We start from the raw sequence: 14,199 nt of genomic DNA, 5'->3' as shown, positions 1-14,199 counted from the left end.
CAAATGGCTAACAGACACACAAAAAAATATTCATCATCATTAGCTATCAGGGAGATTTAAATCAAAACCACATTGAGATCTTACCCCAGGTAGAATGGCCAAAATCAACAAGACAAGAAATAACAAGTGTTGGAGAGGATGTGGGGAAAGGGGAACCCACTTACACAGTTGGTGGGAATGCAAGTGGTGCAGCCACTTCGAAAAACAGTGTAGAGATTCCTTAAAAAAATAAAAATAGAGCTACCCCTGGAATTGACTACTGGATATTTACCCCAAAGATAGAGATGTAGTGAAAAGAAGGGCCATCTGTACCCCAATGTTCATAGCAGGCAAATGGCCACAGTCACCAAACTGTGGAAAGAGCCAAGATGCCCTTCAACAGATGAATGGATAAAGAAGATGTGGGCCATATATACTATGGAGTATTGTGCCTCCGTCAGAAAGGACGAATACCCAACTTTTGTATCAACATGGATGGAACTGGAGGAGATCATGCTGAGTTAACTAAGTCAAGCAGAAAAAGTCAATTAACATATGGTTTCACCTACTTGTGGAGCATAAGGAATAACACGGAGGACAGTGGGAGAAGAAGAGGAGAGGTGAGTTGGGGGAAATTTGAGGTGAGATGAACCATGAGAGACTATGGGCTATGAGAAACAAACTGAGGGTTTGGGAGGGGAGGGGTATAGGGGGTTGGGTGAGCCTGGTAGTGGGTATTAAGGAGGATACATATTTCATGAAGCACTGGGTGTGGTGCATAAACCATGAATCTTGTAACACTGAAAAAAAATAAATTACAATTAAAACAAAATAAAAACAAATTCCTAAATTAAAAAAAAAAAAACTCCCAGTTCTTAGGTTGAATGGTAGACTAAAATATAGCCATGTTACAATTTTTCATTTACTGAAAATGGAACAATGATGATATGGCTCTTAAAATACAAAATTATGATTATTTCATAATCTTTTAAAAAGCAAGTATTTTCTTTTTTTTTTAATTTTTTTATTTTAATAAACATATAATGTATTTTTATCCCCAGGGGTACAGGTCTGTGAATCGCCAGGTTTACACATTTCACAGCACTCATCATAGCACATACCCTCCCCAATGTCCATTTCCCCACCACCCTCTCCCGTCCCCCCTCCCCCCAGCAACCCTCAGTCTGTTTTTTGAGATTGAGTCTTTTATGGTTTGTCTCCCTCCCAATCCCATCTTTTCATTTTTTCTTTTCCTACCTCTCCCCAACACCCCCCCCCCCGCCTAAAAGCAAGTATTTTCTTTCCTGCAAAAATAACACCTACATAATCACCTATATTTCTACAACTTGACTGATGTCTTACCCACTGGGAAAAAAAACACAGTTCAATTAAATCTGCTAAATTTATAGATATTACTTAAATCATATTTTTTATCTCCAACAACAAATTTAATACATAATAATAGTCATCTCTGAAATTAATTTTCATGGAGGAAATCTTTAAGGGAAATAAAGAATAAAAATCATGATAAAACCCAAATCTTTTTTATTACATTTTATTTTTTCAGTGTTCCAAGATTCATTGTGAAACCCAAATCTTAAGGGAAGCTTTCCTAAAATGGTTGTTTGGATAACCCTCTGACCACAGTGTAGGATCTGTTAATCACCTCTGTGGGGCACTAGTCCCCAGGGTCTGCACCATGTTAACACACTAGCCTTTACACTCCTACATAAGCACTTCTTGGAGCACACAAAGACCAGGGGAGGGCTCTCCTGGGTTAACTGGGGAGAGACCCACCCACAAATGTATCTAGCGGGAGTGCACATGAAAAGACTACACATATTCCATCAAAAATACATTTAACAAACCAAATTCAGCAACTTTTCTACCAGTCCCACAAATAGTTTTTCTCCAGCATCCACAGTAAACAGAGACTTCCCCGAATCTTAGTTCAGCAACTGCATTTCAATGCAAATGTCATCGTGGTGTTAGTACAAGACAGCGGTGGCTAATCGGTATTTCCTAGACTCACCAACGGGCCAAACAAGAATCCCTCCGATTACCCACGAAATGAAGGCTCACCATCATGGGAACATGGATACCTCTGGACTACGTAAGAACACAACAGCTGTGAATTCTTCCCTCTTGAAACGTAAATATGTTCTAATTTTCTTTCTCGTTTCCTCTCCACGTCATTCTGTACATGAAGTTATGTTTAAATATGTCTGCTTCACTTCTCATACATTTCACTGAACAAAGTAACATGTAACTGGATTCCATATTGTGAAAAATGAAACACTGTTTCAGTGAAAACACTGATGTCACTTTCTTTTTTTTTTTTTTTGATGTCGCTTTCTTTTTTTTTTTCCCCCCCAAAGTTCTTGGCTTGAGATATCTTTTTATTTATTTATTTATTTGACAGACAGATATCACAAGTAGGCAGAGAGGCAGGCAGAGAGCGGGGGGAGCAGGCTCCCCACCAAGCAGGGAGCCCAATGCGGGGCTCGATCCCAGGAGCCCGGGATCATGACCTGAGCCAAAGGCAGAGGCTTTAACCCACTGAACCACCCAGGCGCCCCGATATCACTTTCTTACCATCTGTTCTTTCTGCTTGTGCTCTGTAGTTTTTATATCATGTCCATGCTTAAATTTAAATCACAATAACAGCTAAAGTTTGAGACCAAGGAAGTCCTATATTTGAATTCACAACATAAAATTACACAAAGTGTAATTTCGGGCTTCACACTTCCAATAAGGATACCTGGGTTCTTATGAGACCCAAAGCTCCAAATGAGCTGGTGATGTATTTCAGCTGCTAACCCTAGCTACCATATATCTTTTTTAAATGTTTTATTGAGTTATGTTAGTCACCATATAGGACATCAACAGTTTTTTATGTAGTGTTACATACTCCATTGTTTGTGTATAACACCCAGTGCCCCATGCAATCCATGCCCTCCTTAATACCCACCACCAGGCTCACCCATCCCTCCACCCCCATCCCCTCCAAAACCCTCAGTTTGTGTCCCTAAGTCCATAGGCTCTCATGGTTCATCTCACCCTCTGATTTCCCCCTTTATTTTTCCCTTCCTTCTCCTAATGTCCTACATGCAATTCCTTATATTCCACAAATAAGTGAAATTATATGATCATTGTCTTTCTCTGCTTGACTTATTTCACTCAGCACAATCTCCTCCAGTCCCATCCAACATATATTTTAGAAACTGCATGTGCATCACGGATATTCACAGCCTTCTTCAGTGGTACAGCACACTCTCAACTCATAATCAATGCATTTGGTAAGCCATGGTGAGTTCAAGGACAGCAACCAGAAAAGCATGGTAGTTAAACATCACACAGTCTTAGCAAGAGCTGACAACCATCAAGCACTTAGTCTGGGAACATAAAGCTAAGTGTATATTTAGGTTCTAGGTAATAAGTTCTAATATTATAAGAAACTCAAAACAAATATAAAAATTTTAATGAGCCAAACTAAACAATATTGTCTAGAGAAGCACATTTGGATAATAAAGCTATAAAAAACAAAGAGGTGATTACTATAAACATGAGGATAGTGGATACTTTGAGGAACAGAGAAGGGTAATGATAGGTTGAGACACAAAGAGAAGTTCCTGCGGTGCTTGGTAGGGTTCTATTTCTGGATCTGCTTGTTAGTTACAAGAATATTCAACTTAATTCATTGAGCTTTTGCTTTTCCCTTTATGTAAGTTTTATTTTACAATAAAACTGTCTTTTTTCTTTTTTTTTATTAATTTCTTTTCAGTGTAACAGAATTCATTGTTTATGCACCACACCCAGTGCTCCACGCCATACATGCCCTCCATAATACCCACCACCCGGCTCACCCAACCTCCGACCCCCCGCCCCTTCAAAACCCTCAGGTTGTTTTTCAGAGTCCATAGTCTCTCATGGTTCACCTCCCCTTCCAATTTCCCTCAACTCCCTTCTCCTCTCCATCTCCCCATGTCCTCCATGTTATTTGTTATGCTCCACAAATAAGTGAAACCATATGATACTTGACTCTCTCTGTTTGACTTATTTCACTCTGCATAATCTCTTCCAGTCCCGTCCATGTTGCTATAAAAGTTGGGTATTCGTCCTTTCTGATGGAGGCATCATACTCCATAGTGTATATGGACCACATCTTCCTTATCCATTCGTCCGTTGAAGGGCATCTTGGTTCTTTCCACATTTTGGCGACCGTGGCCATTGCTGCTATGAACATTGGAGTACAGATGGCCCTTCTTTTCACTACATCTGTATCCTTGGGGTAAATACCCAGTAGTGCAATTGCAGGGTCAAAGGAAAGCTCTATTTTCAATTTCTTGAGGAATCTCCACACTGTTCTCCAAAGTGGCTGCACCAACTTGCATTCCCACCAACAGTGCAAGAGGGTTCCCCTTTCTCCACATCCTCTCCAGCACACGTTGTTTCCTGTCTTGCTAATCTTGGCCATTCTAACTGGTGTAAGGTGGTATCTCAATGTGGTTTTGATTTGAATCTCCCTAATGGCTAGTGATGATGAACATGTTTTCATGTGTCTGATAGCCATTTGTATGTCTTCATTGGAGAAGTGTCTGTTCATGTCTTCTGCCCATTTTTTGACATGATTATGTTTTGTGTGTGTTGAGTTTGAGAAGTTCTTTATCGATCCTGGATATCAGCCTTTTGTCTGTACTGTCATTTGCAAATATCTTCTCCCATTCTGTGTGTTGCCTTTTTGTTTTGTTGACTGTTTCCTTTGCTGTGCAGAAAAACTGTCTTTTTTCTGAAGCCATGTTGAATTGACTTATTCCATGTTATTTCCAGAATACAGAAAAAGAGCCTGCATGTTAAGGAGGCATCTAGGAGCTAAACATGAGGAGTAGGGATGAGGCACAGATTAAAGGTGCAGAGCTACAAAGCTCTGAAAACAGGAGTTGTGTGAACGTTCTGTGTAAGACCTCTTTCATAGGACAGAAGGCTGGATCGTGCTTTCTAAGTCTATTTCAGCCCTAAAGTTCTATGACCTTTTAATTCCCAGCACTATCCCAATCTTATATGGTTAAAGAATGTCCAGTGCATTTTGTAATTTGGGCATTTTGGGAGCTAAGTCCTCTGTACTTTCCTGTCTCTGGGTTTATCAGTTCAGTATGTACATCACGTTTGTGAGCACTTTTGTGTACATGAGTGTCTGTGCATAACAATGAATTCTGGAACACTGAAAAGAAATTTAAAAAATAAATAGAATTTTTTTTAAAAGTTATGCAAACATAAAATTTTCACCATTCCAAGTTTAGTTCAAGACCATTATGGTAAAATAACCAGTGTGAAAAATAAAGAGAGTAAGAAATGAATAGAATAATAATTTGTGGGTAGGTGATTTCAATTTTATTTTTGAGGATTAAATTTGAACCAAGCTTAGTTCCTATTGTTTTCACAAATGTTAAACCTCACCAACTCCCTTGATGAATATTATTATCTTTAGTGAACATATAGAGAACCTGGTGTACATGAGGGCTACAAAACCGCCCAACGACACATTACCTCCGAGTAGTGAAGCTGGGATTTGACACCAAGATCTGAGTCCAGAATCTGTGCAATTAAGCACTATGCTTAACTTAGCTGACCTCTCACCACATAAATACTTCACACTCATTACTTAAATTACATTTCCATTTTGAATTGAGAAAAATTACATCCCAATCTCATGCTACTTGGTAGTAATAGTTCCTTCTTCATGATTATAACATTTCCATGTTATAGCAGAACTGCTTATAACAATGATATACCATAGGTAAATTATTTTACTTGACTGCAGCAAATAAATGTATTATTCCTTGACCCCACTCTATGAATATAAAGCACCTTAGATCTGAAGTTCATGGTCAGAAATTATATGAACAAAAAATTTATAAACAACAAAAAACTAAAAGATATTTACACACTAAGTCAGTCATTAACCAATCCACCTACATAATGATACACTAAAGTATTCACAATAGTGAAATATATATTTTTATCACCTTTCTGTATTCTTTTAGAATTGAAATGGGGTTTTACCTGTAGAGTCCCAAAGCAACCAGAGGACTGACTCAGATACATGGTAAATTCCATGCGGAAAAACAACTCACTGACTTTAATGAGCTGCTTTTTTTCCAGTTAACTCCATTGCCACTTTTACTGAATGGCCAGGTGAGTAACAGCTAACGCAGGTTACTGTGTGTATGTGGTAACCAGAGGCTTCTGAAATTAGTTTAAATTCTGAAACAAATCAATAAGGCTATTTAAATGCTGTGTTCACAGTCATGAATAGTATTCCGAGAAACACAGGGCCTCTGTACATGGCAATGAAAGTTAATAAGAAAAATGAGTATTCCTGGCACCAAAACGCACACATAAAATGGGGCAATATAGTGGGGAACACCAAAACGGATACAAGGAACATCAGTGTCTATAATGTTAAATAGCAGAAAATATGAGGAGGAGATTGGGGGTGATGTGATGATAATATCTGGAATGCACATATTTGGAAATGAATTTCGAAAGTCGTGCTGCTACCAAATAGTGCAGCTTATCCCAAGAATATGGGTCATTTAACTTTTTACCTCCACTCCTTTGATAAGGGAAACATTTGTCATGATCAAGTGATACTTATGTCACACGGTCAAGAAAGAAAAATTCCTCAAAATATACCCCACTCTTAAATTATATCACTAACACATGGATTTGTTACCTAACCAAAACACAACCATAGATGTCATAGTATCATTAAACCCTCTCAATGCTTTACAATTCAATGTGATTAGGTTTGCCATATTATTTTTAAAACCACTCTGGTTATGAGTAAACACAGAGAGGCTTTGGGCAAGGAACACAAGGGAGGTGTTAACAGAGGTGCTCCAAATGGGAGAGAGCACACAAACAACTGAATTGGGGATACTCATGGCAAGCTACATGGCAAGCTATTTCTGCCTAGGGCTGATGCTATTTTGATTACCACGATCTTGTCTCCTAGACTTTCCTAAGGAGCCATGGACACAAACAATGCAAGTTCCACAACAGATTTCATCCTGCTGGGCTTTTCTGATCGACCCCAATTAGAACCCATCATCTCGGGGGTGGTCTTCATCTTCTATATTGTGACTCTGGTAGGAAACACAACCATCATTCTCGTATCTTACCTAGACACCCAGCTCCATACGCCCATGTATTTCTTCTTATCCAATTTGTCTTTTTTGGATCTCTGCTATGCGACTAGCATTATCCCCCAGATGCTGGTAAATCTGTGGGGCCCAACAAAGTCTATTACGTATGGAGGGTGTGTGCTCCAATTCTTCTTTGCCCTTGACCTGGGAGCCACAGAATGTCTTCTCTTGGCTGTGATGGCCTATGACCGCTATGCTGCTGTCTGTCAACCTCTTCACTACACAGTAATAATGAACCCTCAGCTTTGCCAGAATATGGTGCTCACTGCATGGTTAGGTGGTCTTGGAAGTGCGTTAATTCTTTGCTCCCTGACTTTGAAATTACCAAGATGTGGCCACCGGGAGGTGGATAATTTTTTCTGTGAGATGCCAGCATTGATCAAGATGGCTTGTGTACACTCAAAAGTAATGGAGATCATTGTCTTTGCTCTTGGAGTGATATTTCTTCTAGTACCTCTATCACTAATTCTCATCTCATATGCAATAATCACTCAAGCAGTCGTGAGGATCAAGTCAGAGGCAAGATGGCGTAAGGTCCTTAATACATGTGGTTCCCACCTCACAGTAGTAACTCTGTTTTATGGAACACTCATTTACATGTACATGAAGCCACAGAACAGCACATCCCAAGATGAGGGGAAGTTCCTTACTCTCTTTTACACAATCATCACACCCACTCTTAACCCTCTGATCTATACATTAAGAAACAAAGATGTGAAGAGCGCAGTAAAGAGAATACTGTCTTTGGAGAAATGGTCAGCCAAGTCATGAGTTAGTTGGAAGAGAGCTAAGGAAATAATATTGATCTTTACCAAGAGATGTATTGATTCATTTATGCAAAGAGCATTTATTGGGTGTTTATTGGGTACCAAGAATTGTACTAGGTACTGGCTTTGTAAATAAGTAGAAGTAGACAGAAACTATAAGGAGAGAGATAGTCAATTCATACACTTAAAAGACTTCAAGACTAATCAGGGCTACTGATAAGTAAACATAACTATGAGATGTGATTAAGTACAGTAACAAATATTAAGAAAATGTTTCACAGGGAAATTTATTTTAATGTAGGATTCACAAGACACTGATTACTTCTTCCAAGACTTAACACTTTTATGGGAAATAACACACCCTTGAGGCACCTGATACACCAGCAGGGCCTTTGTGCTGGAGATCAGATAACCACTGATACCCACTCTAACTTCTGCTTCTAGTTTTAACTAGGCACAACGCCACCATATCACATTTCTGCCTACCACGTTTCTGAACCTGGCTTCCCCCAACACAATGCCAGAGATTCAATGTGTGTAACTCCTGAGTTATCTTCTCAAACACGAAACCATTTATTCTCACTCTTCCCCCACCCCTTCCTCTTGGCTGGAATGTGAATGTGAAGAGTATCTAGTTTTACCAAACCCTAAGAGGGAATGAAAAAGTAAGATGGAAAGAGAACCACCCACCAATAGAGGAATGCCTCCAGAATAATATAGGGGGAAAAGCTTCTATATTGTTTAATACTAATTAAGCCACTCTGCTTTGGGATCTATTAGAGTAGCTTAACTTTAACCCTCCGTGGCCTGATAAGGAGTTTGGTATTTCCTGTAAGGTAGTATGATCCTTGGGCCAGCAGCAACACCATCACTTGGCCCCATATCAAAAATGCATACTCTTGGGCCCACCTAAGACCTACTGACCAACTAACTATCCAAGGATGGATCCAGCAATGGATTTTTTTGAAGATTTTATCTATTTACTTATTTTACAGAGAGACAGTGAGAGCGGGAACACAAGCAGGGAGAGTGGGAGAGGGAGAAGCAGGTTTCCCACTGAGCAGGGAGCCCAATGTGGGGCTCGATCCCAGGACCCTGGGATCATGACCTGATGTTTAATGACTGAGTCACCCAGGTGTGTCCCCACCCACCCACCCCCCCTGCAGCAACTGATATTTTTAACAAACACTACAGGTGATCAGGATAAAGTCTGAGAACTACTATAATACAGAATAGGGAGATTTTGGGTTCTAAAAAGAAAGTTAACATAGTTTTATGGATTTTAATTGATTTCCTCCCCATACACCTGTGAAAGGGGGTGGGCAATGGTTTTTCTAGGCTCTTACATAAGAGAAATAAAGGAAATGAGGAATTTCCTCTAAATGAAATCACTATTAAAGAGTGTTCTTTATTTGATACTATCCTCTTGCTATTTTGTTTAATAATATTCTTTGTTTTGTTGAATTATGGCAGCAGTAATGGTAATTTTCTGGAAAGGGACTTGATCTTATTTAACAAAATAAAAATTTAGCAATCTAATATTAGTTTCCCCCTTTTTTTTTTTACTTTTTTTTAGTGGTAAATACATTCTAACTCTGAGAATCTCTATGCTGAAGAGAAAACTATTCCCCTTCTCTACAAATCAACCATTTCAGAATTGGAAATTCTGTCTGCATGTGAGAGTCCTCACATTGTCGGTGCCCTTGCTTTGTGATTACAAGGCCAAATAAGCCAAAATCTACCTGGAATATGTGGGTGGGGTTCTGAGGTGTATAGGGGTTAATGTTCTTCTCTCTTCCATTCTCAATCTTTGTGGTTCCCACATTCCACAGGGAAAACACATTATAACTTTACTTTAAACATTTGATTCCTCATTGAACACTACATTAAAAACTAATGATATACTATATGGTGGCTAACTGAACATAATAAAAATGAAATAAAATAAAAATTTTAGGCTGCACTGGGTGTGGTGAAAAAACAATGAATACTGTTACACTGAAAAGAAATAAAACATTTAAAAATGGCAAAAAAATTTAGGCTGCAAAAAAATTAAAAATTTTAAAATTTTAAAAATAAACATTCAATTCCTTTCTGCAGGTAACTTTAAAATAGCCAGGTGTGTTAGCCTTAAGAATAATAAGGAATCTGAGAGAGGGTGATTATATCCAAAGACAGGAAGCCCTAGAGACAATGTAACATTTATGGTGTTGCAAGGACTTCGTTTGGAGAACATTTAGAATGGTGACACTGTGGACAATGGAAATGAGTATCAAGTTTTGTGAGAAAAGCTCACCCCCAATCTTAGTAAACTAGTGATATATCACTTATAAACCTTTTGCTCAACTCTTAAATCAGATGCTATCTTACTTTAGGAGAGATATCCTTACAAATCTCATCAATCTATCCTGTGAATTCCCTCCAAAACCAGTCACTATACTGGCATTATCCTTTTCTATGTTTGTTGTATATATGTTTGAGGAAAAGGCATTGGTGAGCTTTTCAACAACATAGAACCTCTTATTCATGTGTGATTTAACCGTGTCTAATTTGGCTTCTGAAATGATTCCATATTCAGTAAATGTCTGGATAATGATTAAGTGAATGAAGAGGTTTTTTTAATAAATATACATGAAAATATTCTTATTCTACAGAATGTGACAAATGTTCATTGGGTAATGAATACTGGAGCTGCACCTTCAGGCTTTTAACATTTAGGACCTCTGCAACACCTGACACCTAAGAGAGGTGAAGTATAGTATAGTTTTTCTTTCACCTGCATAATAATATAGAATCCTTATGAGTGTTTATCTGGGCATGACAAAAACAGAAAGAATAAAAGAAAAAGTTTCTCATTATCTCATAATGTAGAAATCATGACTGCAAGCTTTTTAGTTAATTTCATTTTAAATTATTCCCTTCCATACTAAAGTTTGGGTCACGCTGAGTAGCTGATTTATTTCTCCCAATGTGTACATTTACATCAGATAAATCACACCCAAGGGAGAAAAACTTGACTCCTAAAAGAGTGAGAAAACATCTCAGCTGATTGGCGGCCCTCCAAAGGCCACTCACTGTACGTGAACAGACACACCACGTAACTGATGTGAGAAGGTCACTGGGAGAAAGATGCTGACGTTGACAAGACTGGAAAAACAATGTCTTCGTGTTATAGCACATGCTTGTCCCTGTCTGCAAAGATGACTGAGCTCTCCTCAGGGACAAAATGATGGATGAGGAAACATACCCAGGCTCTAGCACCTGAGGAAGGTATGAATGGTCTTCAAGGTTAGTGACACACCTTGCATTCAATGATGGCCTCAGCTAATCAAGGTCAAATGTTAGAGACTCCTTGGTATTCTATATAAAAAGCTTGATAACATAATGTATTATCAAGAATTTGGGGAAACAGAAACCTCAGCTTTTCCTGATTGTGGTAGCGATCTGCTGCCACCTAAACACTCTCTAAAGAAATAAACTGTCCTCCTGCAAATGACAGACATAGGCTGAAAATCCCTTACCCACAATTCTGAATTTAACCAGTTTGGAAAATTGAAAATGTTCATAACGTTGTTGGCAGCAAATGTAATAGATGGGTCCTAAATAGGTATGACACTACTTCTGCTCTTTCAGTTCTGGTTTTTAAAAAAGTCAGATTTTTTTTTTCCAAGGCAAGATGGCAGAGGAGTGGGGGGCTCCATTTCCACTGGTCTCCTGAATTTAGCTGGATATCTACCAAGCCAGTCCGAACTCCCATAAAATCAGCCTGAGATGTAAGATTATATGTCCTGGATCTCTACGAGGCAGAGGATCTTCCTTCCAGAAGTACAAAGAACAGAGTTGTGACTGTGCAGACAGATACTGGAGGCTAAACAGAAGGGGGAGGGGCCATCAGAAGCTACCCATTGGAAAGTAAAATAAATCCCCAGGGCAAAAATGTCCTGCACCTGGGGACAAACGGTGGGACCCGGGCAGCCACTTGTGTGGACCTGTGCCTACAGACATGGGGGGCTGCTGTTGCTGCAGCCGCCACCCACAGCCACTCACACCAGGATTGCTTGTGGTTTTGAGGCACAGGGGGCAGAGACAAGCTGGGGCCTGGGTCAACCGCTGAGAGGATCACTGGGGGCAGGCACCACCTGTGGGAGGCTGCAGTTTTCAGTGGCACTTACAGAGGAGACTATGTATTCTGGAGGGTTCAAAGAGGAAGACACTGTGGCTCCTCTCCGCTGGGGCAGAGGTCTGGGTGCAGATATTTTCCTTTGTTCTGACCCTCTGAAAAGATGCCAAAAAACTGCCAGAGAACCGAAGCTCAAAAAACCAGTCTGCACAGAGGCCAGCCCCTGGACGGGGGCAGGGAACTCCACCCAAGCAGGACCAGCTGGAAAACAAGGCGGCAGGCCCCTCCTGCAGAAGACAAGCTGAAGGAGCAAGAAGACAACCACCACAGGTCCCCATAAAACTGTAAAACCCCAACACCAGAGGAAAACAGTATATTAAGCTCCCGGTGTTGCCTTACAGCCCATATAGTTCTTAGATGCAACTTTTTTTTAATTTTATTTTTTTTCAGTGTTCCAAGATTCATTGTTTATGCACCAAACCCAGTGCTCCATGCAATTCTTTCTCATGTTTTTTCTCTGTTTTTTTCTTTTTACTTACTTACCATTTCAACTAGATGTTTAATATAACATATTCCATAGTAACTTTTTATTTTTTTCATAGTAACTTTTTAACTCCTACTGCTGCACACGTATAATTTTTTCCTTTTTTCTATATGTATAGATGTCAGCTTCAATGTAGTCCTTTTTTCCCTATTCAATACTACCTCTCTATATATACCAGTTTAATTTCCCTGTAACTCTGGGAGGTAGTGTTCTCTAACAAAGAGAACAAAATACATCCAGGAAGAACTGAAACACCCTATCTCGCCCACATTAGGAGATTATAGCCTCCCCTCCCCCCACCCCCTTTTTTCTTTTTTTTTTTTTTTTAATTTAACTTGATAAGTATTATTCTTGGGTTTTATTTTGGCTGGGTTTTCTTGGTGGTGGCTTCTAATCACTCTTAATTTTCCCAGGGTGCACCTTGTCTGGATTGTGGTTGATATTTTTGACTCTGTATGTTCCCTTAACCACCCCTCAACAGAATGACTAGGAGGAGGAACTCCCAACAAAGAAAAGAACCAGAGACGATGGCCTCCCCACAGACTTAATGGACATGGATATAAGCAAGACAGCAGAAACGGACTTAAGGGTGAACAGTTATGAAGACAATAGCTAGGATGGAGAAAACCACTAACGGCAACATAGATTCTCGAAGGACACAAATGAGAGATGATCAGGTTGAACTTAAAAATGCCATGAATGAGATGCAATCTGAACTAGATACTCGAACAGCTAGGGTAGAAGAACAAATTAGTGATCTAAAAGACAAACTGACAGAAAGGGAAGAACAGCTTAAAATCCGTGAAAACAGAATCAGAGGAATAAATGGCACCATGAAACGTTCCGATGTCGAAATTATTGGGATCCCTGAGGGGGTGGGGAAAGAAGTCTAGAAGATATATTGGACCAAATTGTAGCTGTGAACTTCCCCAATCTGGGGAATGAAACAAGCCTTCATGCTCTAGAGACAGAGAGGACTCCTCACAAGAAGATCAAGAAGAAAGACCAATGCCCCAGCATGTAATAGTTAAACTCACAAATCGTAGAACAAGGAAGCCATCTTAAGGGCAGTTAGAGGGAAGTGAATTCTTACGTAGAGAGGGAAGAACATCAGAATAATGTCAGACCTGTCCACAGAGACCTGGCAAGCCAGAAAGGTCAGACAAGACATAGGGTACTAAATGAGAAGAACATGCAGCCAAGAATACTTTATCTGGCAAGGCTGCCATTCAGAACGGATGAGATAGAAAGAGCTTCCAGGACCAGCAGAAACCAAAAGAATATGTGCCCACTAAGCCGGCCCTTTAAGAACTATTGGGGGGGGGACTTCTATAAAAGGAGAAAAACCCCAAGAGTGATATGAAACAGAAATTTACAGAGACAATCTATAGAAAAAAAGACTTCACAAGCAACATGAAATAAAATCGTATTTTTCAATAATCACTCTCGATGTGAATGGCCTAAATTCTCCTGCAAAACAGCACAGGGTTGCAGATTGGATAAAAAGACAGCACCCATCCATATGCTGTCTATGAGAGACTTATTTTGAACCTACAGATAATCTGGACTGAAAGGGAAGGG

General features: G+C 39.6%; 1 protein-coding gene across 1 annotated transcript; it reads left to right on the top strand.

The window, feature by feature from the left end:
* Nucleotides 1-7,013: 7,013 nt before the first annotated feature.
* On the top strand, nucleotides 7,014-7,958 carry LOC308344557 (olfactory receptor 2W1-like; the record flags this gene model as incomplete). Its single annotated transcript, XM_080806165.1, has 1 exon — nucleotides 7,014-7,958. One exon carries the CDS (start codon nucleotides 7,014-7,016, stop codon nucleotides 7,956-7,958), a length of 945 nt encoding a protein of 314 aa, XP_080662291.1.
* Nucleotides 7,959-14,199: the final 6,241 nt, after the last annotated feature.

This window comes from Martes martes (assembly GCF_963455335.1).
Source record: "Martes martes genome assembly, chromosome: 6".
Taxonomy (NCBI): Eukaryota; Metazoa; Chordata; class Mammalia; order Carnivora; family Mustelidae; genus Martes; species Martes martes.
The sequence above is the reverse complement of the archived record's forward strand: the minus strand, read 5'-3'. Positions and strand labels throughout refer to the sequence as shown.